Genomic DNA, 27,178 nt, shown 5'->3' on the forward strand with positions numbered 1-27,178 from the left:
TTTCTCCCCATATTGTATTTTTAGTTATCTTCTGTTGCTCTTTAACCATTACCCAATCCTCTTGCTTCCCACTCATCTTTGCCGACAAGTTGAATAATATTTTTCAGAACTAGCCCAGATATGGCTGCTTCGATAACCCAAAAGTTATCCCCAAATTAACTCAAAATATGGATTTGATCCAGAGTTCATAAAGGAATTCACTTGGAATATAACATAGGGCAAAAGAAAATGGCATTACTACACATATTTCCAACATGTATGTTTAGCAATTTTTGTATGCCTTGCATTTTCTTATTTATATACGGTTACTAAAATGGTGCATTATTGGATATGTTTTTCCCATCAAATTTGACCTGGAGGAGTGTTTTTTTTGTTTTTTTTAACGTTTTAAATATCCAAATCTAAAAAACATACCAACGGACAAATCAAAGATAATACAAAGTTTGGAAAATGGTAACAGTAAGCAACTTCATTTGCAATAAGTTTGGATAGATTTAATATTTGTAGTTAAGTAGTGCATGCATGCAAATAGTAATCATATGCTAAGGGAGTCAATGGAAAATTAAAAAAATACTTTTGTAAACCTTGATATCAAGATTCCAGAAATAAATATACATTGATATTAATTTAAAACAAAATCCATGTTATACAACTTTTTTTATTCATGAAAACAGTCATTGTACATGGTACAAACCATACTTAAGGAATAAATAAGAAAGAAAACACTGCTGTACAACACATTGCATTCAAAGTGTTAAGTTTTTCATGATAGCCATGATCTCTAGAAATTATAGGTTAAAATATGGACAATTAGATACATTTATTCATGTTGATACCCGGACAAGATTCACATAGTTTTCTGTAGTTAATAGTGCAGCAGTACACGAACTGCTGTGTCAATTTATTAATAAATAAGCACCAGCACTTCTACAAAAAAAAAATTGGAATGTGGTGCTTCAATTTCTTAAAAATTGCAAGGACACGATTTAAATGTCAATGTTTATCTAGTTCATGAAGTTAAACTGATTCTGGTCAACGCAATGTTCCAGTCTAACAAGATACTCAGTTTAGAATTTACAGATCTAGGATGGAATACATTTCAAAGCCTTCCTTAGATGGAGGAAACTTTTAAGAAGGTGTAACAGAAGCTCCAATATTTACTTTGTAGTACAAAAGGAAAAATGGCATCACCCCAGCTTTTAAAATTACAAGATTTTCTTGCTTTAGTGGTGATGCAGCCTCCACAATAGAATTGAAATCATTTCTATACCTTCTGCCAGAGGCTTTCTTGAACATACAACTTTACAAGTTTCAAATGGAAAAATAGACAGTACCAAAATTACATTGTACAGAAATTCTATTAGCAAAACCCATATTTAATCATGGAAAGGCAAGACTACAACTGACTTTATAAAACACTCATACCACATCTACAAAGTTCATTAGTGTTGCTAATTGTTTTTTTTTTTAAATCATACTGTTAAGCCCCTTCATGACACGAGGTATACAACTAACTTTCACTGCAGCAGTCTTGAAACTGACAAATATCTACACAAAAGTCAATCAGCTTTTCCATTTTGGATGTTATACCCAGATATTTAGTAAATCTACCATTAAAACATTTTGGTTTATGTAACTAGAACAAAACAATAGTAATACTGTTGAACCTAGCTAGAATTTTGTCAGTCCCCGGTAACTTACAATAAGGTTCCAAAAATAACCAGAACTAAACTACACTTCTGTGGACTAGTTAAAAGTAAACAGTGTTAGTCTTATGCCCATCTAGAATTACTTGTAAGAGTCTTGCATGAATTTTAATAACAAAAGGCCTTCTCTTATGGAACTGATAACTAAAACAGCAGGAAAACATGCTGAACTGGGAACAAACTAATGACTCGTGTATTTTTGTCAATAACCATATAGGATTTTTCAGATAGTATACACCATTGAGAACCACAGAGCTATTTATCAACAATTAATTTTAAGGAACTGCACGTCATTTGTAATTTGTTTGTGGTCCAGTTGTACTAACTGCAAAATTATCCCTTTCTACTTAGCTTAGCATTTCTGCAAAAAAAAATTTCATGTGATTTAGAAGGTAATTTGACATTGATAATTCAACAAGTCTCCATTACAACAAATTCTTTAATTTCTAGAAAAGTTCCCACAGGTCATGAAAATTGAATTGTAAACCAATTGGGACTTTGTAAAAGATATATAAAATTGGTTGGATGTTCAAAAATCACTAGATGCACTTTTGCCAGCATTATTTTGAATTTTCAGATTGTAACCAGAAATACTAGGTACTGACTCACTCCAAACTAGTAAATAATAAAATGCTGCTATACCATGACAAATAGTATAAAACACAATGCTGACTCCTTGTTTACATTTCTTGCAACACTAAGATAGCCAAGCAACAAATCTGAAACCATTTTCCACAAAGTATAATGGAAGTCAAATACTTAATCAACTGAAAACAGATGTATTTGTTAAGAGAGGGGAAAATAATTGAATTAAGTCAAAAACTAAATGGAGACATTTCAGTCTTCACCACCCAAGCTTTTAAATGTTGCTGATGAGTTACAGACATATTGTTCTTTGCAGAAAAAAATACCACTTCCTATACCAACATGTTAAGAATCTATGGACAAAACGGTTCTTCAACTGAACTAACAGAAGTGGGCAAAGGGCAGCATTCTGTTTTAGTACAAGTCAAAAGATTTACTGGGCCTTCTCAGGAGTCTTCAACAGTTCCTTTGGGCTGTTCAAAACCTTCAGTACCAGTATGCACGTATTATGTACTCCAAAGTCTGTAATATGTGCTTTACAACCAATGTCCCCCATTAATATACTGAACTTGAAGCCCATTTAAGTAAAACAAATTAGATATCAGTCACATGAGAAACTACAGCAGTTAAAGCATATCTAAATATAATGAAACACTGGATGTTCAATATCAAATTTATGCTGGGTAAACTGATGGCAGTAAGTTATAGAATTTGAAAGCATTTGAGAATTAAAATGGCCCCAGTTATTGAAATTCAACATATACACGAGGCAATAGTGAATACTTGGAGCTTAAATTCTTGTATATGGTGATTACATATTGGCTCCAGTTTAAGATGAGAAATTTGGACATGCCAATACATGAAAGTGTGATGATCTTAGGCCATGGCCAGATTTATATGATTCGTACCCGTTAAATAGAAGCACTCATAATATGTGCATAATGGAATTGTAATACGGTACAGGAAATTAATCTAATTATAATTCCTTACAGCCAGGATTTTGAATGTAATGTTAAGTTCTATTATTAGTGTTTGTAACCATGGGTCTCAAATAAATAAAGCAGTAATGCCTTAACTGTGTTCAGCAGTTATTTACCTCAAAGCTCACAGACATCTTACTGGGATAGGTAACTATAAATGTTTATACAGGTTATCATTTAAAGAGGAATGCATGAGGTATAGATATCTACCAATATCTTAGAACTGGAATTAAGTGCATCTGGTGGCAATCGTTTATAATGGAGCAATGTTAAATAAAAAGGCAATTTAAGAAGTGAGTTCCATAGTTCACATCCGAGTCCACATTTTAGTGCCATGGCCTTCACAACCTTACATTGAGGTTTCAAGGGGGTAATCCCTGGACACATGTATGACACTGCAGAAAATAATGCCACACTTGTCAAGATTGTAAATGTTTTAAAATTTAGAACATGCAGTATTGCCAAAGTTTGTGAGTTTCACATCAATTTGAAATGGATCAATATTAAATGAAGTTACAGTACCCAAATTGGAAGGTTAGCTATCATTAGCTAACAAATCAGAAATTACAAACTAGAATAATTCATTTTTTTGGAAGAAAAAGGTTCAAGGTTCAGCATTTATATTTTCTTCCATTTTACTGATCTCCCCACCGCACACAAAATTGACAAAGACCATACCCAACATTTGTGTTAGGTCTGTACCACTATCACCAAAATCTGCCACACGAGTATCAAAAACAAATAAACACAACTTCCATACTTGCCAGCAGATTGAACTGGCTATCCAAATCATTGTCAGACTTGTCCAAGATAAATGAGCCAAAGCAACTATTGTAGACACTCTAATTCTCACTATTTGATTGATTATTGATTGGTTCAATTCAATTACACATCCACTATAGATAATGTAAAAATAATACCCTGACAAACCTCTTACATAGAAAAATCTGTTCACACCTTGGTAAATGAATATTACAACCTGTATATGGGATGTATTCAAGGAAATCGTTATATTTTATAGATACCCGCTCCACATTTCTAAGTTACAAAGCTAAATGCGAGATGGACCAATTAATTCAGACTGTATTATACTGATTAACATGATCACATAGAGAACCTTACTACTTTCAAGGCATTATGCAAACAGGGCATTTTCTACAAGATAGTGGTCATTTTAAGAGGCACAAAATGGAATTAAATGGCATGAATAATGGATTTCATACGTATACTAATTCTGACCTGTACCATCATTAAATATTTCATAACATAAATAAAAGAATGAAAATACAGCAGCAAAAAACATGTGATCTTGACAAGTTTTATAAACTACCAGTGCGTCAACCCTCCTGAGTCCATTTCTTCCACCCACCCCACCCAACTTTAACAGCAAAAGTAATTTAAATATATAAATCACTAGAATGTTATATCACAGGAGAAATTAGTCAGCTTCATATCTGTTCAGTCTTCCCAAATTTTTTTCTTGGATTACGACTCAACATTCCTTGGTGGTCAGTGGTTCCTCCATGTTCAGTAATATGTGAAAGTTTCTAGAAGGTTGGTCTGAAATGAGGCCATTGATGTACCTTTATGTGGAAGGAACCCCACAGTTTAATGAACAGCCTAACTCTCCTCAGCACTCTGCTGAGGGGTCTCTGTTCTGAGCTTTTTTGGAAGTGGCTCTCCATCTTCAGATTCCTGAAAGTGAAAAAAAAACAGGAATCAAATTCTTGTTTTCCCTGGGCTTTTATTATGAAGACTCATTGAATAATTTTAATGAAGTTGTATAAAGTCCAATCACAAAGCCACAAAATTCAGAAGGACCATCTCTAATTCAAGTGAGGCACATAAAAACATTTGCATGAGAGCACTGGTATAAAGCACCATGTAAGTTATAAATATTATGCGCTAAATGTTTAACAAAAGTTACAGTTTTAGCTTTGATTATCAGGTTTTGTTTAAACAAATAATACAAATTATTTTAAATCAAAGGCAAGCTGAAAACATTGGTAAATCCATTTTGTACATCATGAATATTTTTCATAGGTTATATTTGTTCTCAACTTAGGGTTTGCAAATTCAAATTACGTGCCTTAATATCTTTGTATTTTATTTTTTATTAAGAAATTCCAACGCACCTATTTATTTGGAATTTGTTACTGTCATTATTTCCTAATTTCTACCTGAGTATCTTTGGTTGTCTCTCTGTTCTCTTTCACTCCTGATGGCTGCACATCTGATTTCTCTGCATCAGTCAGGGACGATTCTGCAGGAGTTTGGGAACTTGCCTCTGGTGGTGGTGATGTGTCTGTAATAAAGAGGAAAGGAAAATCTATCAGATCTATATTCCTTTTACCTATGTAACACTTCGCAGAGCACTAGCTCTTTATCAGATACTTAAAATAGATATTATGCAAAATGTGATAAAGCTGTCAAGATTACTAGACACATCACACAGAAGATCTGCAAGCATACAGCTGAATCCTTTCAACGAGAAAAAAAACTGATTACAAATCGTTTCTGAACAAATTTGGTACTTCAAAATGTCATCAATAAAAAGCAGACTGGTCTCAATGTGTGGGTACACAGAATTAGAGGAGTTTTCTAAACAATTTTATTTCTTTAATCAGTTGCAATGCGATCATCTGCAAATAAAATATACAGATAAATGGCGCACCAGAACATGTCACCATCACTCATCCCCTTCAGGTCAATGCACTATCGCCAAAGTCTGACAGCCGCATGATTACCTCCATTATTTCAAACAAATTTACATTCCTAACCAGTGGGGTAAAAGTTACATGCACACTTCATTTAAAAGATTACAAAGTATTTATATAAGCACCCAGGTGCCCTGTCCTATTAGCAGTTAAATGGTGTGGATGAGCTACAAGGATTCAAAATAATTGGATTAAAAATTTTTCACATTCTAGTGAAATACTTTGGTAAACCAAACTTAAAGCATGGAAAATATTGCTGCCAAATCATTTTGTTTTGGCAAGAGTGAACTACAAGATTTCCTTATTTTTAAACAGAACCGTTGAAAAATTGGTGCAACCTTGACTTTCTCCCATTAAAATAAGCCAGTTCTATAGCAATACATTTAAAACAGGGGGTCATGACAGAAGCCACCTCGTGGCGATCCCCGGAAACGATGACACGATGCACTCTGTGACGCGTCGGGTGACCAATTCTGTCAACATGTTGGACAACGACAGAAGCCAACAGCGAGCTATACGTTGTCTGACACACGAGCGAACGAACATTTAAAACACTATTACTGTCCTTTCACTCAATATTTTGACTGTTTCATTACAGCATGACCATATTCAAGTTCAGATAATTGTAACCAATCCATAACAGGAACTCTTTGTCAAACATGATAAAACTGAAACTATTTCAAAAGGTTTTCAAAAAGTCAGCATTTATAAATGCAGTAATGGAATCTAATGATTATTTTCAATGCAGTTCACAATAAAGTTAGATAACAGAAAGCCACAATGCCCATGGGGTGAGGGAGGGAATATCAAAATGTACACAGGCCAATGGAAATAAAGTGTAAATCTTTATAAAAATGTAAAAGACATTTATATTAATCAGGTATGGAATTACGGGAATAATGACTCTAGGATTTTTCCCTCTTCCTCCCGAAACTGAAATTAGGAAAACAAATATTTAGTTTTTCCTGAGAGAATTGTTTTGAGTTGCTGATTAAGCAAGAAAAAGCAATTAAGAAATTAGTTTTGTTCAATTACATATAACATTTTAAAGTTACTATCTCAAAATTATAACTTTAACACCAAAATAAAGTCTATGCAAATTTTAAGTTACGAGGCAAGTTAATAACTGTTTAAAAATGATTACTATATTAGCTGAAACCAATCCAGGTTTGAGAAGTTATGAAACAATACACCAACAAGGTTTGAGAAGTTATAAATAAATACCCAACAAGAATCAAATAGTTAAATCTTCATAATCAACACACTTGTACTATCTCGAACAGTATTACAGTTTGGTAAATTTAAAATATAAGCTACAGTTTCAATATACAATGTACAAAATACAGTTCTCAACTAATTACATAAACGGACACAGCACTAACAAAATCAATGCACAAGTGTAATCATTCTGTGCGATACAACACAATGACTAATATTACACAAAGTGAGAATAAAACCAATCAAGGATATCTAGAACCTTTTCCAAAACAAATAGGGTAGAGGAATTAGAATAACTTGCTTAAACTTCTAAAGATCTAACAATTGTTACAGTTGAGCATCTTTCTAAGCACCATACTATAAATGTCCTAGTAAGCCAATTATTTTACCAACTAATCCAAATAAACACATCTACACAATATTCAAGATACTTAAAAAGATAACCGAACAAACATTTTTTAATAATCATGTTTCTGAAGTAAAATATGGTCAGTTAATACAGCATCTGATGTACTAAACAAACTAAAAATAAATATGAAATATGAAATTCATCCATTTAACAATCCAGCTGCTGCAATAACATATAATTTATCTGCAAGTTGGGGCACTGTTATTAATGTAATTCTCAATATTATAAAACACATTCATAACGAACCAAAATTAAATTAACATTGTTACACAAGGCTGTAATTGATCAGTATTTAAAGAATCATACTCCAATACCAATAAGTGTCTGTTACTACTCATTTGAGATGTAGCTTTACCTTTTGATTATTGAATTGTGGATGGACGAGATCACATACAATCACAGCTGGTCAGACAACACCTGTAGAGAGACGATGTTTCATGCCTAAAGAAGGGCCTAACGCAAAATGTCATCTGACCATTTCCCTCCACTGATGCTGTCTGACCGGCTGAGTTCCCGCCAACGGTTGTTTCTTCACTCAGGATTCCAGTCTTTATTTCTCTCATGTAGAATCACCATGACATGCTTAATGGATAAATTCTTAAATAATAGCACATAGGAAGTTGCCATTATAACGGAAGTAGTATTTATATGATAAACATGTTCTGCAGTGGTAATTTGTTTCCAGATATATATTATGGAGGTTTCCCATGGCTTCCAGCCTATTAAATATTTGCTGTGACAGGGATGGATTGATACAACCAATTTGCCAAGAATAGAAAACCATCTTGCACTATATTGGGTGTGACAGCAAACAAAATTAGATGGGGAAAAACATACTTTACTACGTGCATAAAAAGTTAAATATGGTTAACTCTATATTTAATCTCCAACATCCTGCAAAGGATGCAATTACCAAGTTTGTGTAAACCCCACTCAAAAGCACAAAGTATGAATTACTGGCATCTAGGATTCAAATCATTTACGGAAAATTAGATCTTAAACTCATCTTCGGACCACACAGAAGGCATTTACTGAGAAGCTATTTAAAAGCACTATGTAAATCCACTCTTCAGAAAGTAAATGAATATTGAGGCCAGGATGAATTTAATTTTTATCATGGTTTCATTTTTACAGTAACTTGTTTCAGCAGCACTGCAGTTAGAAATACATTTTGCTTTAATATTCGTAAGATTTTGAGGAAAATTAGACCGGCTCGCATGTCTTGACATTTCTAATTACTGATCTTCAAAAGAAAGGTTAAATCCGCTAACATTGACCAGGGTCGTATTTTGAATAATTAACATATGGACATCTGGAATCATTGGCAAATAATGTCTCTTGAAGAGGCAAAAAGGAGAAAGAAATGGCAAGGGAAAGTAAATTATTCAACTGCAGTCAAAACATTCTGAAATGTTAAGATCCAAAAATAAGATTACTGGCTCCATTTTATTTACAAATTGACAACATGAAATAAATATTGAAATAGCCTGGATCATGCCAAATTAGAACACATTGCTAAAGTTTTGGAAAGGCACCAAGTTAAATTTAGTGATGACTTCCATAAATAATTCCAGAAATTAAGGGCCAATTTTTAATATTTACAAAAAATGGTTTCCAACATTAATGTGAGTTTCACAAAGTAAAAAGAGTTTAAAATAAAATTCTAAACATTCAATTATTCGATACTGCTAATGTTGAACTTTCCAATTCTCAACTTTGCAGTTAGATTGTTGTGATAAAGAAAATAAACACGCAACTACACCGACATACACAGAAATCTGCCCCAGTCCACAAAGCACACCTCTTATTGGTAGACATGGAGGAGCTTCCATGGTGCCTCTGAAGATGTCTGCTACCCAGACGGTCCCGTCCTCCCAGATGAAGGACAGCTTGGAGGCAGGAAGGCATAGAAAATATTTAATATTAAAATAATTACAGGAAATAGTTACATCTAGCTATCTAGTTTAAATTAATACACGTGTTTCTGTTGATTAAGGCTCAAATAATTTGTCCGCTATTTAAAAGGTATGCCGATGCCCTTCCCTCTCTATAATCTACCTTCAGGGTACAAATCATCACCAGGATGCTAAGGAGGAAAACTAGTTGTAACGCACAACCTGAAAGGAATATGGAATATTTTCTACATAAAAAAACACATGAATAATTTTTTTTTTGAAGTGCTGGAATAACTCAACGCGCCAGGCAGCATGTCTGGAGAACGTGGATAGATGACGTTTAGGGGAAGAGGGGAGGAGAAAGCTGTAAGAAAGTCTACCAAGTGATAGGTGGATACAATTCTCACCACTTCTATCCCTTTCTCCTTATCTCACACTTTGTTTTTCCATCTCCAGCCTTTGTTCAATCATCTGGCAATCACCCCCCCTCCTGTATCCATCTATCACTTGCCAGGCGTTGTCCTGCCCCCACTTCCCTTCCAGCTTTCGCTTTCCTATCACAATCAGTCTGAAGGGTCCCAATCTGAAACATCACCCTTCCATGTTCGCCAGTTGCTGCCTGACCAACTGATTTTTTTCTTCAGTCATTTTTGTAAACCAGCATCTGTGATTCCTTGTGTCTCCACCCTTGTGCAGCAAATGACCATCTCTAGTTGTAACAGTTCCACCAAATTACATTAGAAATCCTTTTCAGTACATGCTAAAACAAATTAATTTGGCAAGCAATATTTTTGATCCCTTTGGTCAATGGTGCTTTTATGGATCCAACTATACACACTCTTAAAAAAAACAAAGTTAACAGATCCATCATGGAAAGTTCAAGTCAATATAGAGCAGTTAGAAACCCCTGAACCTAAGCCGATTCTCAAGTACATTTTTATGAGGTGCACAAGTTTGTGATAGTGCTACAAGTCTATCAACAGAATAATTCATCTTTTATTCTCTGCCACCTCGCCTATTCGTGATATAATACTGAGATGAATACATACATGGTAAATTTTGTAGCAATAAATGGTAGTAGAGGCAGATTACGTGTTTATCTATTACTCTTAAAGCTAGAATAATGAAAAAACGAAAAAAATATCAGCATAGCAACATTAAAGTGTAATACAAGGCTGAATAGTTGAAAAGATGAAAGATCACCTGCAAAGCCACGTGATAGTGAGATTGAGGTTTGGATATTTCCCAGAGAGGTCACTTTGCAAACTCCATCTACTGCCAATTAGAGTAGAGTGTTGACCTCCCCAGAGAAGAGTTCACATGGGTTCCTTTTGTGCATTATCAACTCAAAATCCATCCTGATCGCCCCCTAGAGATCACTTTACTGACAAGACAGGAAATGAACTGTACAAAAGGGACATAAAAAGATCGGCAGCATCAATAACAAAGGCTTCTGAAGATTAACAAAGGAAATGTTTTCTTTACCCTTTTTCTTGATCACACCAACTTTTACATGGGCATTTTTCTTGTTGCTAGTTACACTATTTCCATTTGACCAGCTAGATTACAGGTTTATAAACTTGCTTTGTGAATGTTTATCTTCCACTAGAATACCACACATCAGCGACATTACATACACACATAAGCACATGCCCCGACACTTGCTGTGAAATAAATGAATCGCCCAAGTACATATTAATGAAAATAACAATGACTAGACCGATGGAACCCAAACAGATCACAAAACCATTAACTGGCAATTTCTCCTGCGGACGCAATATTCTTCATTTAATTTAAGTAAACCAAAAAGATCATTCCTAAATCATCTTTTAATGTTCAAATAAAGGCAAGATTCCAGGTTCAATGCCCATTAGTATTATGTTAAAAATTATCTGAGTAACAGTGTTGCAAGTAACTTTAGCATGGTGGTAGGGAATCAGAATTTAAATGACAGTTCTCACTCATGAATCCAATGGGAAACTGCATGTGAAGATAATAGATGCATGTGACCAACAGCTGAGCTTGGTGGCTATAACCATGGTTTACTCATTATCCAAATTTCCACAATGTGGCCACTTTGTTCCACAAACATATGGAATACCGAAGAGTTATCAGTTTGTGTGGAACATTAGGCTGATATGGCTGAATTATGTTAAAAAATATATGAAAATATTAAATGGATTCCTGGGCCAGCTTACAACTTATATTTTAGTCTCAAAGCAGGCTTTTCCCCAGTAGATTGATACAATAAGGCAAGTCTAGGCTTGCCTCAGGTTGCTGTGTATTGAGATAATGACCAATGCCTAATGACTGAAATGCGTCCAGCATTTGACGAGAGAGGAAGCCCAGATTAATCCCAGTAAGGGGTATTGAGACAATGTCCGATTCCTTTGAGGTATGCAGTGACTGATGACTTTGATATGCAAGTATCTTGTACCAAATGTCCGATGCCTTTGATATGTAAAGATCTTGTACCACATGATAAGATGCCTTTGATGCAACTGATGTAACGAGACAGCTCAGACACATCCTGTAGTGACGTGTATTCTCTGTACCTCTGACCATGACTAATGTTTGTGGAATGTGCTAAGGTGACAAAAAAACAGTATATACCATGTAATTCTGTTGTTCAGGGAAGTGGACTGAGGACAGCCAAGTGTCTGTATTGCTTACTTGACTGGGGTTTTCCTTGCCACTTCCATCGGCCGATAATAAGCAAAACTTTGAACTGGTCTACCAACCGTATTGTGAGTTGTCTGTTTATTAAGAAGCGAACCTATTTGTTTAATTAAAAGTGACTTTTTCAATGCAATAGTACAGGGGTCGGCAACCAGTAAGAAATAGATAATTTAAAAAGTTACAGGTATAAAAATCTTTTACATACTTATATAGTAATGGAAACCATACTATACTAAACATGAAGAATGGCAATACACTCTATACATTTTACAAGCATCATATTACAATATGTAGGATAATTTTAATAAACGCTCCTTCATATTGTTTAAATAGAACCATACAAGAATCTTGCAACTATGTAATTTTAAATGTTGTCAAACATTTGACATTGACCGCAAAAGTGCAACTGCTTACTAAACTCCAGTACTGATAAACTGCATTATAAAATATTGCTAATTAGTGTCCTACTAATAATTATTAACAGATTACACTAGAATATTTGTCTTGACTTCCTAAAAATCCTACCCCGACTTAAATTTGTCATCTCTTCCCCATTTATAACAATTTATTTGACAGAATGTAATTTTGTCCCCCATCTGTTCTAAGATACACTGCTGAGATAAATCTATAAAACACAAGACAATCCATTTGTTATGAACAAGAATGACTAAGATGTCATGCTCAAAAGTTTATATTCTAAACATTTTGATTTTCCATCAAAACATCAATGGATTCGATCAATAAGCTGATTTTAACCATTTATTTCGCTGAAGAAGTTCAAATGCAAATATAACAATAATTGGTATTGGAGCCTTAGGATGTTTCAAAAGACGTAGTTTCCTCATCAACAAATTGTTTGAAAGCTTACCATCAGAGCTGGGTTGTTCTTTGACGGGGGGGTGTATTTCTTCGATCCGGGTGTCAGATCCCTCTGCTTGAGTCACTAAATTCTGCTCTGGTGCAGGACTTGGGTTACTGCTATTTTCCTGCTTCATTGGAGAGGCATCTGCTATGGAACTCTGATTACTGTTCTCATCTAATTCATAAAAGAAAAAATTATTCCAAACAGAGTCCATTGGAGCATGGAAGGGAAATGCCCTAGTGGAGAACTAGGAAATATGCTGAGTTAATATGGTTCTTGTGAGATGTTATCACTTACAAAAAAAACACCAACAGGCTGAAGAAAAACATTCACATGAGCAATGAAATTCTGATCAAAAGACAACAGCTTCACATTTTCCAGTACTGTAATTAGAGGTCAAACACCAGAACACATTTAAATACATTTGATAATGCAAGATTTATGCCTATAGGGAAAGTACTTGCTATTCAAATACATGGTTTATTTGGATGCATTCTAAGCAATTAATGTGTGAGTACAAAAAGTATCTCTTCATAAATCTTGGACAAAGATGTAAAGAGAAGGGATAAAGAGTCATAATTAATCTTTATTCGTTTATTAACACTATATAATCTGGTCTTTCTCAGTCACTAGATATTAATTCAATAATATTTTAACCCTGGAGATAACCCTGGAGATATTTCCGAAGATCTCTCTTCTTCACTCATACATGGGAGTCAGAACAGAATTTGGCATTAAGAATTGTGGAGGAGAATGTTATGTTGCCTATCCTTACAGATTGCAGTCTATGGACCAGGTTCTAACTGTAGGGAGGGGGGTGATGAATCCTAAATCTGAACAGGAGTTTGGAGAGAAGTTTGGTTGGAATGATGTTGCTGAAAGCAGAGCCAAAGTCAATAGATGGGAGTGTTATCACCGGTGTCTTTGTTATCCAGATGTTTCATGGAAGAGTATAGGGTCAGGTGGATGGAGTCCACCTGCCGTGGTGGGAGGTGAATTGCAGTGGATCTGGGAGGCTAGAGTTGATGTTTGCTGCAACAAGCCTCAAAGCACTTGATGACGGATGTCAGAGCCATCGAATGGTAGTCATTAAATCAAATTTACTTTGGCACCAGATAGTGGTCTTCTTAGAGCCAGTGCGAGGGATGGGGGACACACACGGCAGATCGGCGTAATATTTTAAATATGTCTGCAAATACACCTGCCAGCTGCTCTGAACTGGTTTCGAGGACAGTGCTGGAGACTCGATCTGGGCTTGTCGCTTTCCGCTGTCTCACTCACAGGAAGGCCAATAAGACGTTGATACAGGTGCAAGAGCACTCATTAAAAGGAGGAGACACATTGACTAAATAAATGGGCAAGCACACACAAGATGGAAAATGTGCAAAAAGCAGGGTCATCCACAATAGCAGAAGGCAGAATATTTTTAAATTGCGAGGGAATTGAAAGGTGTTATTGTTTCGAGGGTCCCAAGTACAACAAATCACTGAAAATTAACACACGTACAGCAATTAGGGAGTATTGAAAGAATAAAGAAATGGACAAGAGATTGTTGCAAGAAAAGTTGTGATGAAGTAAGCGAGTCGTAGGTTTACTGCAATGCAGAAATGGAATAAGGGGCCAAAAGCTACTTCTATTTCTCAAGTTATTAATTTCAATCTATCAAAACAAATATATACCTACCTTGAATATCCATCATGCCTGGGGAGGAGCTGTTTTCTGGAGTTATCACTTCACAACCACATTTGTCATCTTTCCCCTTCTTTTTGTTTTTGTTTTTCTGAGCCAAACAAATAAGATATTCTGAATGTTACAACAATTTTTTTTAAATAACACTTTGGCAATCAAATTTTGCTTATAGTATGCTTCATATTCAGTTTCCCCCACTGCAAATTTTTGGGACAATTTTATGTTAACCTTACAAAAATTACAAACATTTATGATGCATGCTGAAAGATGTGGTAAAAGTAATAGGAGCTTGTTCATCATCAATCACGCTTTGGTTAATCCTCACACCAGTGAAGATATGCATTAGCCTTCCCATTACCCACTGCACAATATAAATGTGAGCATTTGAATTTCTAAATGGAATTTGGCATGCAAACTAATCAGTGATGTCAGTTGTACTAGGTTCACACGTTGTTCAAAATGTGTTCTAAACAGTTCAGTTTTCTAGCATGAGCAGTACTTTGTGAACATTTTGTGGACGATTTTCTTTGGACACAGAGGGTATGAAACTGAAAATGATCACAGTGTATTAGCTTTCACGAACCCAGGGGTTCCATAAATCTTGATGACTAAATGAATGTAATTCCCGGAATTTTCTACAAGAGACCTGTACCATATTTTCTTATACTTTAATCAGTATTTTTCTATTGTTGATACGTAAAGCAGCACCCTTGAGAATGTAAATTCAAAGCCATATGGAAATTTAGTAACAAAACAGTACCTAACAATTTTTTTAATTTAGTACTTCTCTCTAATCCCTTTTGTCTGCAGATTGCAACTTACATCATCAACTTTAGGTTCTGTTACAGGCACCCATTTGTAGATCCTTAGCGATGTGTCACCAACAGTCACCCATTTCTTCTCCCTGTTTCAGAAAATCAACGTATAATTACAAAACAGGAAATATAATTTGTGGTACATACAAACAGTTGTATCGAGGTTGCATACATTTTTTTTAATGGTTCTGGCAATTTAGCAGAATTATTCATGTAATGGGCCTGTCCCACTTAGGCGAATTTTTCGGCGACTGTCATAGTCGTAGCAGGTCGCCGAAAAACCGGCGACTGGAACCCCCTACGACAATGTCTACAACAACCTACCACCTAGTCTACATCAAGCTACCGACAACCGGCGACCCATTAGGACGTCCACCTACGTCCACCCGCGACAAGCTATGCAAAAGGTATGACCCTGTTGGCGACAACGAAAGACAACTTAAGACAATTCAGTCACCGGTTGACGTAGGTAGTCGCCAATGGAATTCACCAAAGACAGTGCCGGCGATAACCTACGTCATCCTGGCGACAACCTACGACAGCACCTACGTCAGGAGAAGTCAAGCTACGCTCATTGGCGTCAAGCCAGCTGTCGCCGAAAACTTTTGAACATTTCAAAATCCAGCGGCGACCAGAAAAACGCTACGATTTTTAGGGCGACGATTCACGACCATACAGGCGACAGCCTAGTCGCGTGTAGTCGCCTAAAAAATTGCCAAAGTGAGACAGGCCCTTAACATGCTTTTTAAAAGAATAGTACAAGAAAGATGAGTAGGCTAATTTAGAATTTAGACTTCTATATTAGACTTTAAACCTGTGCTCCGTTTTCCCATGAACAAAACAAACGGAGTTCCTCCAACAAGCAATACAGCACACTACAAACTGAGTAATCCAAGATGAGATTGGTCATCACATTGACTTTTAAGGAGCCTTGCTATCGCCACCCTGGCTTCAATACCAATCCGTTTTTTTAAATGACAATGGTTAAATTTCAAAAGTGTCTTAATAATTGTAAAGCACGGGCAAGGTCAACAGATAAGTCACATCGAATTATAATTTTTTCATAAATTGCCTGTAACCTTGCTGCTGCTTTCCTTTCAGTACATTGACTGCAATTGGAAATACTTGCTCGACTTTGGTGGGAAAAGGAAGAGGACAGTAAACCACAATCTGGGATGTGAACATCACAGCCATTGACAAATTCAAGTATTGCTTCTTAATTTTTGCTGCAAATGCAAATTTTAAGCAGTGAATTAGTGAGACAAAAAAAAGGGTAGCTATTTAGGCCATGTAACTTACACAATGAAGCTCCTGTTACATGAAATTTATGGATTCAGACTCAAGCCTTTGTGTTCTAGTCTATTTGGTCAGCTTCGACACATGTACTGATATACCAGTTTATCTACTTTTCTATCTATTGATCGAAGCTCTTAATTCAATTACTAAGAGTTTAGAAAGCATAGAAACCTTAAATGTCACATTAAATTGCAATAGAGTCTGGAGACAATCTCAATAACCAACTCCAAAACCTCGTTAAGCAGGCTTTTAAACTTTGCATCGTGTACCAACCCAAGCCAAGCATCTGATTGCATCTCAGTCCACAAGACGAGCCTGGTTTAACTTTAATTCTTTATCCTGCTCCAACTGTCATGGCTTGCTTTTGACAAATTCATTTTTCACATTTTACATTGTATTACAGGCCTTTCAACTACCTGTTCCTCACCTCACTTCAGTCAATCAGATAAATTAATTCCCTCCTGAAATTCCTTGCTACCTATCTCTTTCTGTCCTCAAATCCATGTGTCGTACTGCATTTTCTTTACACTCCCAAAGTACGATAATAAAGTAACAGGTCAAACAGTAACAGTAAAAGTATTACTTGAAAGCAGAGCCAAATATCTCCACCTCTGTCCTGACAAAAGATCACAACATATCGTTGGAAATCTAGGTCAATTAAAATCAAATTATGTACCCAGTTAGACTACCTTAATTTGATTATCATTTTATAGATTGTCATCTCTGCATTTAGATCCATTTTCCAGACCTTAAAAATGCCAGTCTGGACTCATGTGAAATCCCACCATGGTTTTGCAAACAATCAACTGAAGTGAATTTGATATTGCTGTTACAAGTACAGTTGCAGTGCAAGTGCAGAATATTCTGCTCCATGCAAACATGCAAATGCATTATCTCAGGGTCAAATGCAAGATCAAGGTGGCACAAATACTGGCTTAAGTTTCAGATGTGCCTGAGGGACAAATAGAATCAGTGTCTGAGAGCCTGGTCTGCCTAATATTTTACCTAGAAAAAATGAATACTCAAGTGCTGCCAGATGAACAGATTGTCAGATAAATCTCTAGGTTTTAAAAATCCAAAGACTTTTAAGAACAAACTGCAGTGAAGGCGTTTCCAGATTTGAGATCCCAAGAAAACCGAAAAACAAAAGTTCACAGTAGTAATGTTAAGCATCACAAATGAGTTTCATGATGCCAAGAATTCTGCTAGGAACAGTCAGCCACCTTGCCTAATGAGCTTGGTCTGCCTATCATGAAGATCAGTAGACAAAACAAAATTGGGAGAATTCAATGTTCATGCCCCCAGGGTGCAGACTACCCAAGCGGAATATGAGGTGCTGTTCCTCCAATTTCCGGTGCTGCTCGCTCAGGTTGCTTTTCCTGCTATTATCATAACTCTAAAATCTATTAATATGCAGAAATCTACTTCTCTGCTTTCATCGCAAAAAAAACAAAATCGGTATTAGACTCAAACTCAAGACAACTAGAAGAGTTGAAAGAATTGGTTAGAGCATTGGTGCTCCTCAGCAGTGCAAGAAACACAAATCTAAGCTGTCAATGCACATCACCTCTGGCAGAAAGTTGTCAATACAATATAAGCAATGTTTCTTACATTTGTAGCAGAAAAGCAAAACTTAACAGGAAACATACTGAATTGAAGGACTGTATCATGGCCTGCAATGGTTACAAAAATGTTTGCAAAGGGCATCCAATGTGAGCATTACAGACCTCAAATTATATAGACAACTCTACCTGTCGCACAAATCAGCTTCAAGCAAATAAATACTGCCCAGACATCCTTGAGATTTTGAGAGATGGAGCTTCACAGCAATGCATTACCAAAACAGTTTTCTATCAGTGGTGTTTGTTATTTACACGATAAAAATGATTGCAATTGAATACAAGCAGAAGGAACATTGTCTCATTTGCCTTCTAACTGAAACTATAATTTAGACATTGAAGTTAGCTGCATCTCAACTTGGTGGTCATTGAAATCAACTTCAAGTTGCACAATTTCCCAGGGTGGGAAAATACGACTTTTGTTATTTCATCCACTGAAATGGAGAAGAAAAATCAATGATTGTCATTGGCAAATGCAATTCAGTATCCACTACTGAAAACACAATGGCAATATGCTGGATAGGTTCAAGCTTGGCAGTAATGACTTCCACCCATGATTACAGTACATGGCCCGATTTTAAACTTCTAACAAACAGAATAGCTTGAAGGGATTTGGAAGACAATTTGAGTTACAATTTACAGCAGCAGCAATTTTGCTGCTTGTTGTGTCAGCCTTTGCACAATTGCTAGTCAGAAGATGATGTATCCCACTCAAGCATAAAAGTGAGTTAGCACTAGAAGGCCATAGAGGTGGGTGCTTGCACTTGGCGGGGGAGTCTGGTGCCCCAGGCTGTGGGACATGCCAAGGGCACAGACACAGGAATTGAAAGAGGAAAACCGAGCTAAAATCAAATGGCTGACAGAAAGAAATGGCCAGATCTGATACAAACAGAAAGAGCAAGGTACCTACAGTTCTAAGGTGGCACAGCTGGTAGCTGCTGCCTCACAGCACCAGAGATCCCGGTTTGATTCTGACCTCGGGTGCTGACTATGTGGAGTTTGCTGAAGGAGGCCAGCTGTGGAGATGGATATTGGTCTGCGGGGTGACCGAAGGAGGCGACGGCTGCAATGGGTCTTTGTGGCCAGCTGCAGCTGGGACTGTATAATGGCACATCTTGCATACCGACCCAGTCGGCTAATCTGTACATTTTGTACTTATCGGGGACGACTGTCCTTATGTATCTTGAGTCTTGCTGAGTTGTATGCAAAAAATGTATTTCACTGTACTTGTTACACAATAAAGAAACCATTGAAGTGCAGGACAGATATATGTCAAGCAAGGTCTTGTCCCAAATGGACATACACAATTCCCGTGACACAATGTAGAAGATAGTTATCCCTAGAATCTAGGCCAATATTTATATCTCAAATCACCTGCAGCACTCGTGAGTAAGGCAAGGCAGCGCCTTTACCAGGCAATTGTGGGAATTCAGAGTGTCTCTGAGGATCCTCCAGTGCTTCTACTCAGCGGCTGTGGAAAGCATCTTGTCCGGAAATATCACGATTTGGTTTGGGAACTGCTCGGCCCAGGACAAGAAGGCTCTGCAGAGAGTAGTGCGTTCAGCCTAACGCACTATGGGAACTACACTCGCCCCCCTGCAGGAACTATACATCAGAAGGTGCGACTCCAGAGCCACCAAGATCATGGGAGACCCCTTCCACCCCAGCAACGGACTGTTCCAGCTGCTACGGTCAGGCAAATGCCTCCGTTGCCATGCTGTGATAACGGAGAGGATGAGAAGAAGTTTCTTCCCAGAGGCCATTAGGACTATAAACTCCTATATCTCCAGGGAGCAACTTTACTGTACCATTTTACTGTTGTGTTGTGTCTTTTTAAAATTGCTGTTTTTTCCCCTTTTCTTCCCTCACACAAATATGTGATATGTGAATGTGTGATTCTGTTCCATTCTGTTTGTAGTTTGTTTGTTTGGGGGTTTTTTTGCACAATTCGCGAGCATTGCCACTTTTCATTTCACTGCACATCTTGTATGAGTATGTGATGAATAAACTTGACTTAACCTTTAAAAATATTTATCATTATTCTGAAGGCGATCCAAGATGTCACCAATCCATTCTCCAGAAATGCTGCCTGACCCACTAAATTACTATAGCATATTGCCTTTCTTTGGTAAACCAGCATCTGCAGTTCCTTGTTATTACATGTATCATTTTGCTGTTTATTGAGTTTGCTGCAAGGAAATTATCTGTTGCAATTCAACAGTAACTACATCAGAAGTACTCATGTTTCAAAAATGCCCATTGAAATTCCCTAAAGTTGTGAAAAGGGCTACACACGCGAAAGACAATTTCCTTTATATACACACCTTTCTCTTAAAACTGAAAGGAATCAAGACAAACCAATTTGAAGTAAAACTATAATTTACAATAACATTTTTTTTTAATCCGCAGGATCATAGATCGACAAATTGTAACCGAAAATTATAATCTGGGTAAGAGGTCACTTCAGGACATTAAGATATCGATGCGAGTTAAACACGTGAATTTAAGTTTACTTTCTACAAGTAACTGAAAACACTCGCCCGTATTATCTACATTGAGTTTACACCATTACACTTCTAACAACTGTATGTTTTATTTTTTGCTCAAAGTTACTGGAAAGAAAACGCAAGACAGTCATAAAAGAAAATTACATTTTTTTAATCGTGTTTAAAATTCATGCTCTAAAGTATATTTCTCAATTGATGCAAAAAAAAGTTACAATCTGCGGATCAAGATATTAGGAAATCAAGATATATTCCTGCTATAGGTAATCTGCAAAATAAATTTAGTTTTACATCGAGATTTTAATTGCCATCCCCCACCGTTGCTGCCCTTGCCCGCCACTTAAGTGCGCTCCAAAGCGCTAAATTTGAAAAGAAAACTCTCGACAGCAATAACAACAATAATGCAGAGAGATTAAAGAGGACTGTGGAGCGCCGTGCGTCGATGAAAGACGGTCGGGCCGGGCCAGGGCCATACAAAGGAGTCAGAGCGAGCCGGCACCGACTCCACACAAAGCAGCCAGACGGGCTTCATGTGACTGCAGCGAAATGGATTCTGGGTTCAGTCCTTCACTGAAAGCCGCTGTGACGGCTTTAAAATCCTTTTTTTACATCTTTTTAAAATTAATTAAACTAGCCATCCGGCTCCCAACACATCGGAGCCGGAAAGCGGGAGGGAATTTGCTCCTTTAAGCCCGGGCTACTCAAGTCATCCTTCCCTCCGACACGGACACGGAGCGATCGCCGGCCCCTTTTTTTTGTTAAACATCTATTTCCTTCGGGTGTTTTTTTAAATTTCCCCCTTACCATTTCCGTACTTTTTCGATAGCTGCCATGACCCGTTTGATGTCATCCTTCGCCCTGCTCCTGGTCTCGGCTCGCACCGATCTGCCGGACATGCTGTGTGTGTGTGTGTGTTTGTTTGTTTGTTTGGCGGAGTCTGAGGAGAGAAGCGCCGGCACCAAGAGCGAGCGAGCGAGCGAGCGAGCGCGCGGACAGACGGACGGACGAACGAAAGCTTCTCTCTCCCTCCCTCCCCGCTCGAGCGCAGCCCCGCGCCTGCGCGCTGCGCTGCCCTCCGCTCCCTTCCCCCGCGCCGCTCCAGGAAGCAGAGCCCAGCCGCCTGAACAAAGGCGGCGCCTATCGCGAGATCACGTCTCCCCCCTCTCTTTCCATCCCCCCCAAGAGAAAACCAAACTTCTTCCCAAACTTTTATTTATTGCTTTTTGAAGGAATTAACACACTCTGGCTATTTATCAACCCACAGGTAATGTTCAGCGTAGACCATTCCAAGGACTTCCATTTAAAATTAATTTTTGAATATCGAAATAAAGAGTCAAGTGTTTTATTATTCTTAATTATTATGAAATACGGAGATATATTAAGGAATATGGATTTAATTAATAAAGTAACTGAATTGAATATGGGTTATTAAGAAATGTGGAAAATAATATACATAAACAGATACATTGGATTAGACAGGAACATGGATAGGGCAGGTTTGAGAGGGATATGGACCAAACGTAGGCAGGTAGGACCAAAGATCTTAGAGCAGAGCTCTGCTCTAAGATCTTTGGGTAGGACTAGTGCAGCTGGGACATGTGGGCAAGTTGGGTCGAAGGGGCTGTTTCCACACTGTATCACTCTAGGACTAATTGAATAATTGTGAAGAACCTACACTGGAAAATAAAGTGGAGGACTTAAGGTCAAGGCCGCTTTATCAAAGGTAGTTGAGGGAATGCTCTGTGTTCTGTTTCACAGAGACATGGCTCACCCCCAGCTCCCCAGATTCAGCCGTCCAGCCTGAAGGTTTCCATCCATTTGGTATGCACCGAACGCAGGTATCTGGGAAAGGGAGAGGTGGGGGCGTCTGCCTCATGGTCAACTCTTCGTGGTGCTCAGATGTGGCAGTTCTGTCTAACTCCTGCTCTCCACACCTGGAACATCTAGCGGTGATGTGCCGCCCCTTCTACCTCCCGAGGGAATTCACCTCCATCATCCTGACCGCGGTCTACATCCCACCCCAGGCAGACGTCCATCTAGCATTGGAGGAACTGCACGCCGTGGTCAACAAGCACCAGTCAGTGTACACCGAAGCCTTTACCACCATAGCTGGGGACTTCAACAAAGCCAACCTGAAAAAATCACTACCACCAACATGTCGCCTGCAGCACCAGAGGATTAAACTACCTTAATATATCCTTAATATATTTCCGTATTTCATAATAATTAAGAATAATAAAACACTTGATTCTTGATTTCTATATTCAAAAGTAAATACGACCATCAAGGATGCCTAACGCTCTATCCCTCGTCCTCACTTCGGGAAATCCGACCATTCAGCAGTGCTGCTTCTTCCTGCATACAGGCAGCAACTGAAGAGCGCAGCCCCCGAGGAGAGGACTGTACAGAGCTGGTCCGGGGAGGCAGAGATACAACTACGGGAATGCTTGGAGTCAGTAGACTGGGCAATGTTCAAGGACTCAGCAACTGACCTGAATGAATTTGCCACAGTCGTTACAGACTTCATAAGGAAATGTGTGGAGGACTGTGTTCCTACAAAAACCATCCGAGTGTTTCCTGATCAGAGGCCTTGGATGAACCAGGAGATCCGCATTCTTCTGAAGACCAGATCCCGGGCATTCAGGTCTGGTGAGGTCTGAGGTCTATAAGTCCAAATACGACCTTGACAAAGCCATCAGAAAAAGGCCAAGAAAGACTCAAAGCTGGAGGATGGGGCGGATGTTCGGCAACTGTTGCAGGGCTTGAATGCCATCACCTCCTACAAGGCAAAATCAGGAGGCAGCTCAAGCGACAGCGAAGCATCACTCCCTGACAAACTCAATGCGTTCTATGCACGCTTTGATAGGGAGAACACTGATGTGCCTTCCTGAGCCCCCATACGCCCTGATGGTATTACAATCACAGTTACAGAGGCCGACGTCAGAAGATCCTTCAGGGGGGTGAACCCTCAGAAAACACCTGGACGTGATGGTGTGCCCAGTCGAGTTCTCAAAACCTGTGCAAAACCTGGCTGAAGAAAGGGTTCAACCCGAAACGCTGCCTATTTCCTTTGCTCCATAGATGCTGCCTCAACCGCTGAGTTTCTCCAGCATTTTTGTCTACCAGACCAACTGGCTGGAGTTTTTGCAGACATTTTCAACCTCTCATTATTGAGGTCTGTGGTTCCCACCTACTTTAAGAGAGCATCAATAATACCGGTGCCCAAGAAGAGTAAGGTGACATGCCTCAACGACTATCGACCAGTGGCACTGACGTCCATATGATGCATATCAACTCCTACCTCAACAAAAACCTCGACTCATTACAGTTCGCCTACCATCACAAGTCAACTGAGGATGCGATCTCACTGGCTCTCCACTCCGCATTGGACCACTTCGACAATAAAAACACTTACTGTACGTCAGGCTGTTGTTTATAGACTACAACTCGGCATTCAATACTATCATCCCCTCCAAACTGGTTACCAGTGGTAGGTTCTGTTTTGTTTTATTGTATTGTAAATATTATTTTAACATTTGAATAAATATTTTTGATTTTTTTTTTAATTAAAAATTAAAAAAATAAACAAATTAAAAAGCTGGTTACCAAGCTCATGGAACTGGGTCTTTGCGCATCCCTCTGCAATTGGATCTCCCACTTTCTCATCCACAGACCACAGTCTGTTCGAATTGGCAGAAATACTTCATATGGGAGCACATCAAGGCTGCGTGCTCAGCCCCCTGCTCTACTCACTCTATACTCATGAGTCATAACTGTGTAGCCAGACGACATCACCATTGTTGGACGAATTACAGATGGTGATGAGTTCTGTTAGAGTATAGAAGTGAGATCGACCGATTAACCAAATGGTGCCAGCACAACAAGCTGGCTGTCAATATCAGTAAAACCAATGAACTGATTGTGGAATTTGGAAGAGGAAAGATGAGGACTCACAATCTTGTTTATATCAATAAAATGATGGTGGAGAGAGTCAAAAATTTCAAATTCCTGGTCTTACATATTTCTGAAGATCTTTCCTGGACCTAGCACACTGATGCAATTATAAATAAAGCACATCATGCCTCTACTTCCTGAGAAGATTATGGAGATTCGATATGTCAGAGAAGATTCTCTTGAACTTCTACAGGTGTACAGTAGAGAGCACATTGACTGATTGCATCATGGCCTGGTTCGGCAACTTGAACGTCCAGGAGCGGAATAGACTGCAAAATGTTGTAAACACTGCCCAGTCCATCATCGGCTCTGACCTCCCCACCCTCGCAGAGATTTACTGGAGTCGCTGCCTCAAAAAGGTAGCCAGCATCATCAGAGACCCACACCATCCTGGCTGCACACTCATTTCACTCCTGCCATCGGGAAGAAGGTACAGGAGCCTGATAACTATAACGTCCAGGTTCAGGAACAGCTTCTTCCCTACAGCCATCAGGCTATTAAACACTACAACCTCAAATAAGTTCTGAACTACATAGACTATTATTATTATTATTATTATTATTATTATTATTATTCTACAATTGTTTGTTTTTTGAGTATGTGTGTGTGTATATATATATATATATACTGTATATGTATGGATATGTGTATACTGTGTATATATATGTGTGTACTTGTATATACACACTTTTCTCTCTCGTTTATATTGTTTACACTGTACTATGTTTACAAATTCTGGTGTGCTGCAGCAAGTAAGAATTTCATGGTTCTATCTGGGGCACATGATAATAAAACATTTCTGACTCCTGACATGTTATTCCAGCACAGACAAATCAAAGTGTTCACTTTTAAAATGATTCTTAAATTTAGAATTGTATTAAGAAAAATGGAATAAACAAAGTAAACACTGGAATATTAAGAAATGTGGAATTGTATTAATATAGAATTAATTAATATATTAATGTCTCATGGCATTAATAAAATAAATATGGAATATTAAGAAAGGTAGAATAGTATTAGGAATACATTTAAAGAATGGACTTACACATAATGTCCAGTGCAGAGAATCCAAGTGTGTTAATAAATATGGAATTAAGATAAGAAATAGGGGATATTGGGAATTATGGAGGCACGATACGTCGCCCATTCCTTCTCTCCAGACTTGCTGCCTGTCCCGCTGAGTTACTCCAGCTTTTTGTGTCTATCTTGAGAATTATGGAGTTGCATTCAGAATAATTTTAAAGAATGAACCTGCATGTAATGTCTATTGCAGACCAATCCAAGTATTCGCAATTCCCAACGAGGAACTTGTGTTGAGAAATTATTTAAATGTAAATTCTAGTGAAATTCAGATTTTTTCAAATATTTTAAACAAACCAAATAAGAGCTATGAGCTCTGGAAATGTATGCATCTGTACTAAAGCTGACAGGGATTGCAGGGTCAGTTGGAGGGCATTTAATTTTCAGAGGACAAGCAGTTCTACCTGCACAACCAGAAAATCCAGTAGCACCAGACTGCACACCTGTGGCACAAAGAAGCCTTTGTTATTTATTTGCTCTAGTTTGCACTCTGTTTCAAGGGATATAATTGATCCCATCCCTGCTTCACTTCATTAAACATACCAATATTTAGCTCCACTGTATCACAGAGATAAAAACATACAAGGCAAATTCCTTGTATGTATACATATTTGGCTAATAAATTTATTCAATTCAGGCCGTATCTTTGAAAAGAGGAGTTAATCACCGAGCTTGAAGACTCGTCATCAGAACTGGATAAGAGATAAAACAAGATAGTCTTAAAATGCAAAGTGAATATCTCCAATGTGGTGATATCTGTCCAGACATTACAGAGTTCCACACACAACATCAAATTTAAGAAATGTGGGTATCTTACTTTCTCTGTTTATATCAAAACAGGCCCACAACGAACCTGTTGTAGGGTATTGTTTAAGAAAGAACTGCAGATGCTGGAAAAATCGAAGGTAGACAAAAATGCTGGAGAAACTCAGCGGGAGAGGCAGCATCTATGGAAAGAAGGAATAGGTGACATTTCGGAGACAGTAGGCTTGTGGGAGAGCTGGGAAGGGGAGGGGAAGGAGGGAGAAAGCAAGGACTACCTGAAATTGGAGAAGTCAATGTTCATGCCGCTGGGGTGTAAACTACCCAAGCAAAATATGAGGTGCTGTTCCTCCAATTTGTGCTGGGCCTCACTCTGGCAATGGCGAGGCCCAGGACAGAAAGGTCTGA

General features: G+C 38.0%; 1 protein-coding gene across 3 annotated transcripts; it reads right to left on the reverse strand.

Annotated features, from left to right (window-relative positions):
• Positions 1-638: 638 nt before the first annotated feature.
• bcl7a (BAF chromatin remodeling complex subunit BCL7A) lies at positions 639-27,083 on the reverse strand. Of its 3 annotated transcripts, none has more exons than XM_033043231.1 (6): positions 27,049-27,083; positions 15,563-15,644; positions 14,735-14,831; positions 13,058-13,225; positions 5,452-5,576; positions 639-4,966 (listed from the first exon to the last, which is right to left on the reverse strand). In XM_033043231.1, the coding sequence occupies exons 1-6, from the start codon at positions 27,072-27,074 to the stop codon at positions 4,892-4,894; spliced, it is 573 nt and encodes a 190-aa protein (XP_032899122.1). In that variant the 5' UTR covers positions 27,075-27,083; the 3' UTR covers positions 639-4,891. The 3 variants fall into 3 exon arrangements, with proteins under 3 accessions (XP_032899122.1, XP_032899120.1, XP_032899121.1); XM_033043229.1 differs by lacking the exon at positions 27,049-27,083 and adding an exon at positions 21,779-22,052; XM_033043230.1 differs by lacking the exon at positions 27,049-27,083 and adding an exon at positions 21,790-21,836.
• Positions 27,084-27,178: the final 95 nt, after the last annotated feature.

Source organism: Amblyraja radiata, chromosome 25, assembly GCF_010909765.2.
Source record: "Amblyraja radiata isolate CabotCenter1 chromosome 25, sAmbRad1.1.pri, whole genome shotgun sequence".
NCBI classification, from domain to species: Eukaryota; Metazoa; Chordata; class Chondrichthyes; order Rajiformes; family Rajidae; genus Amblyraja; species Amblyraja radiata.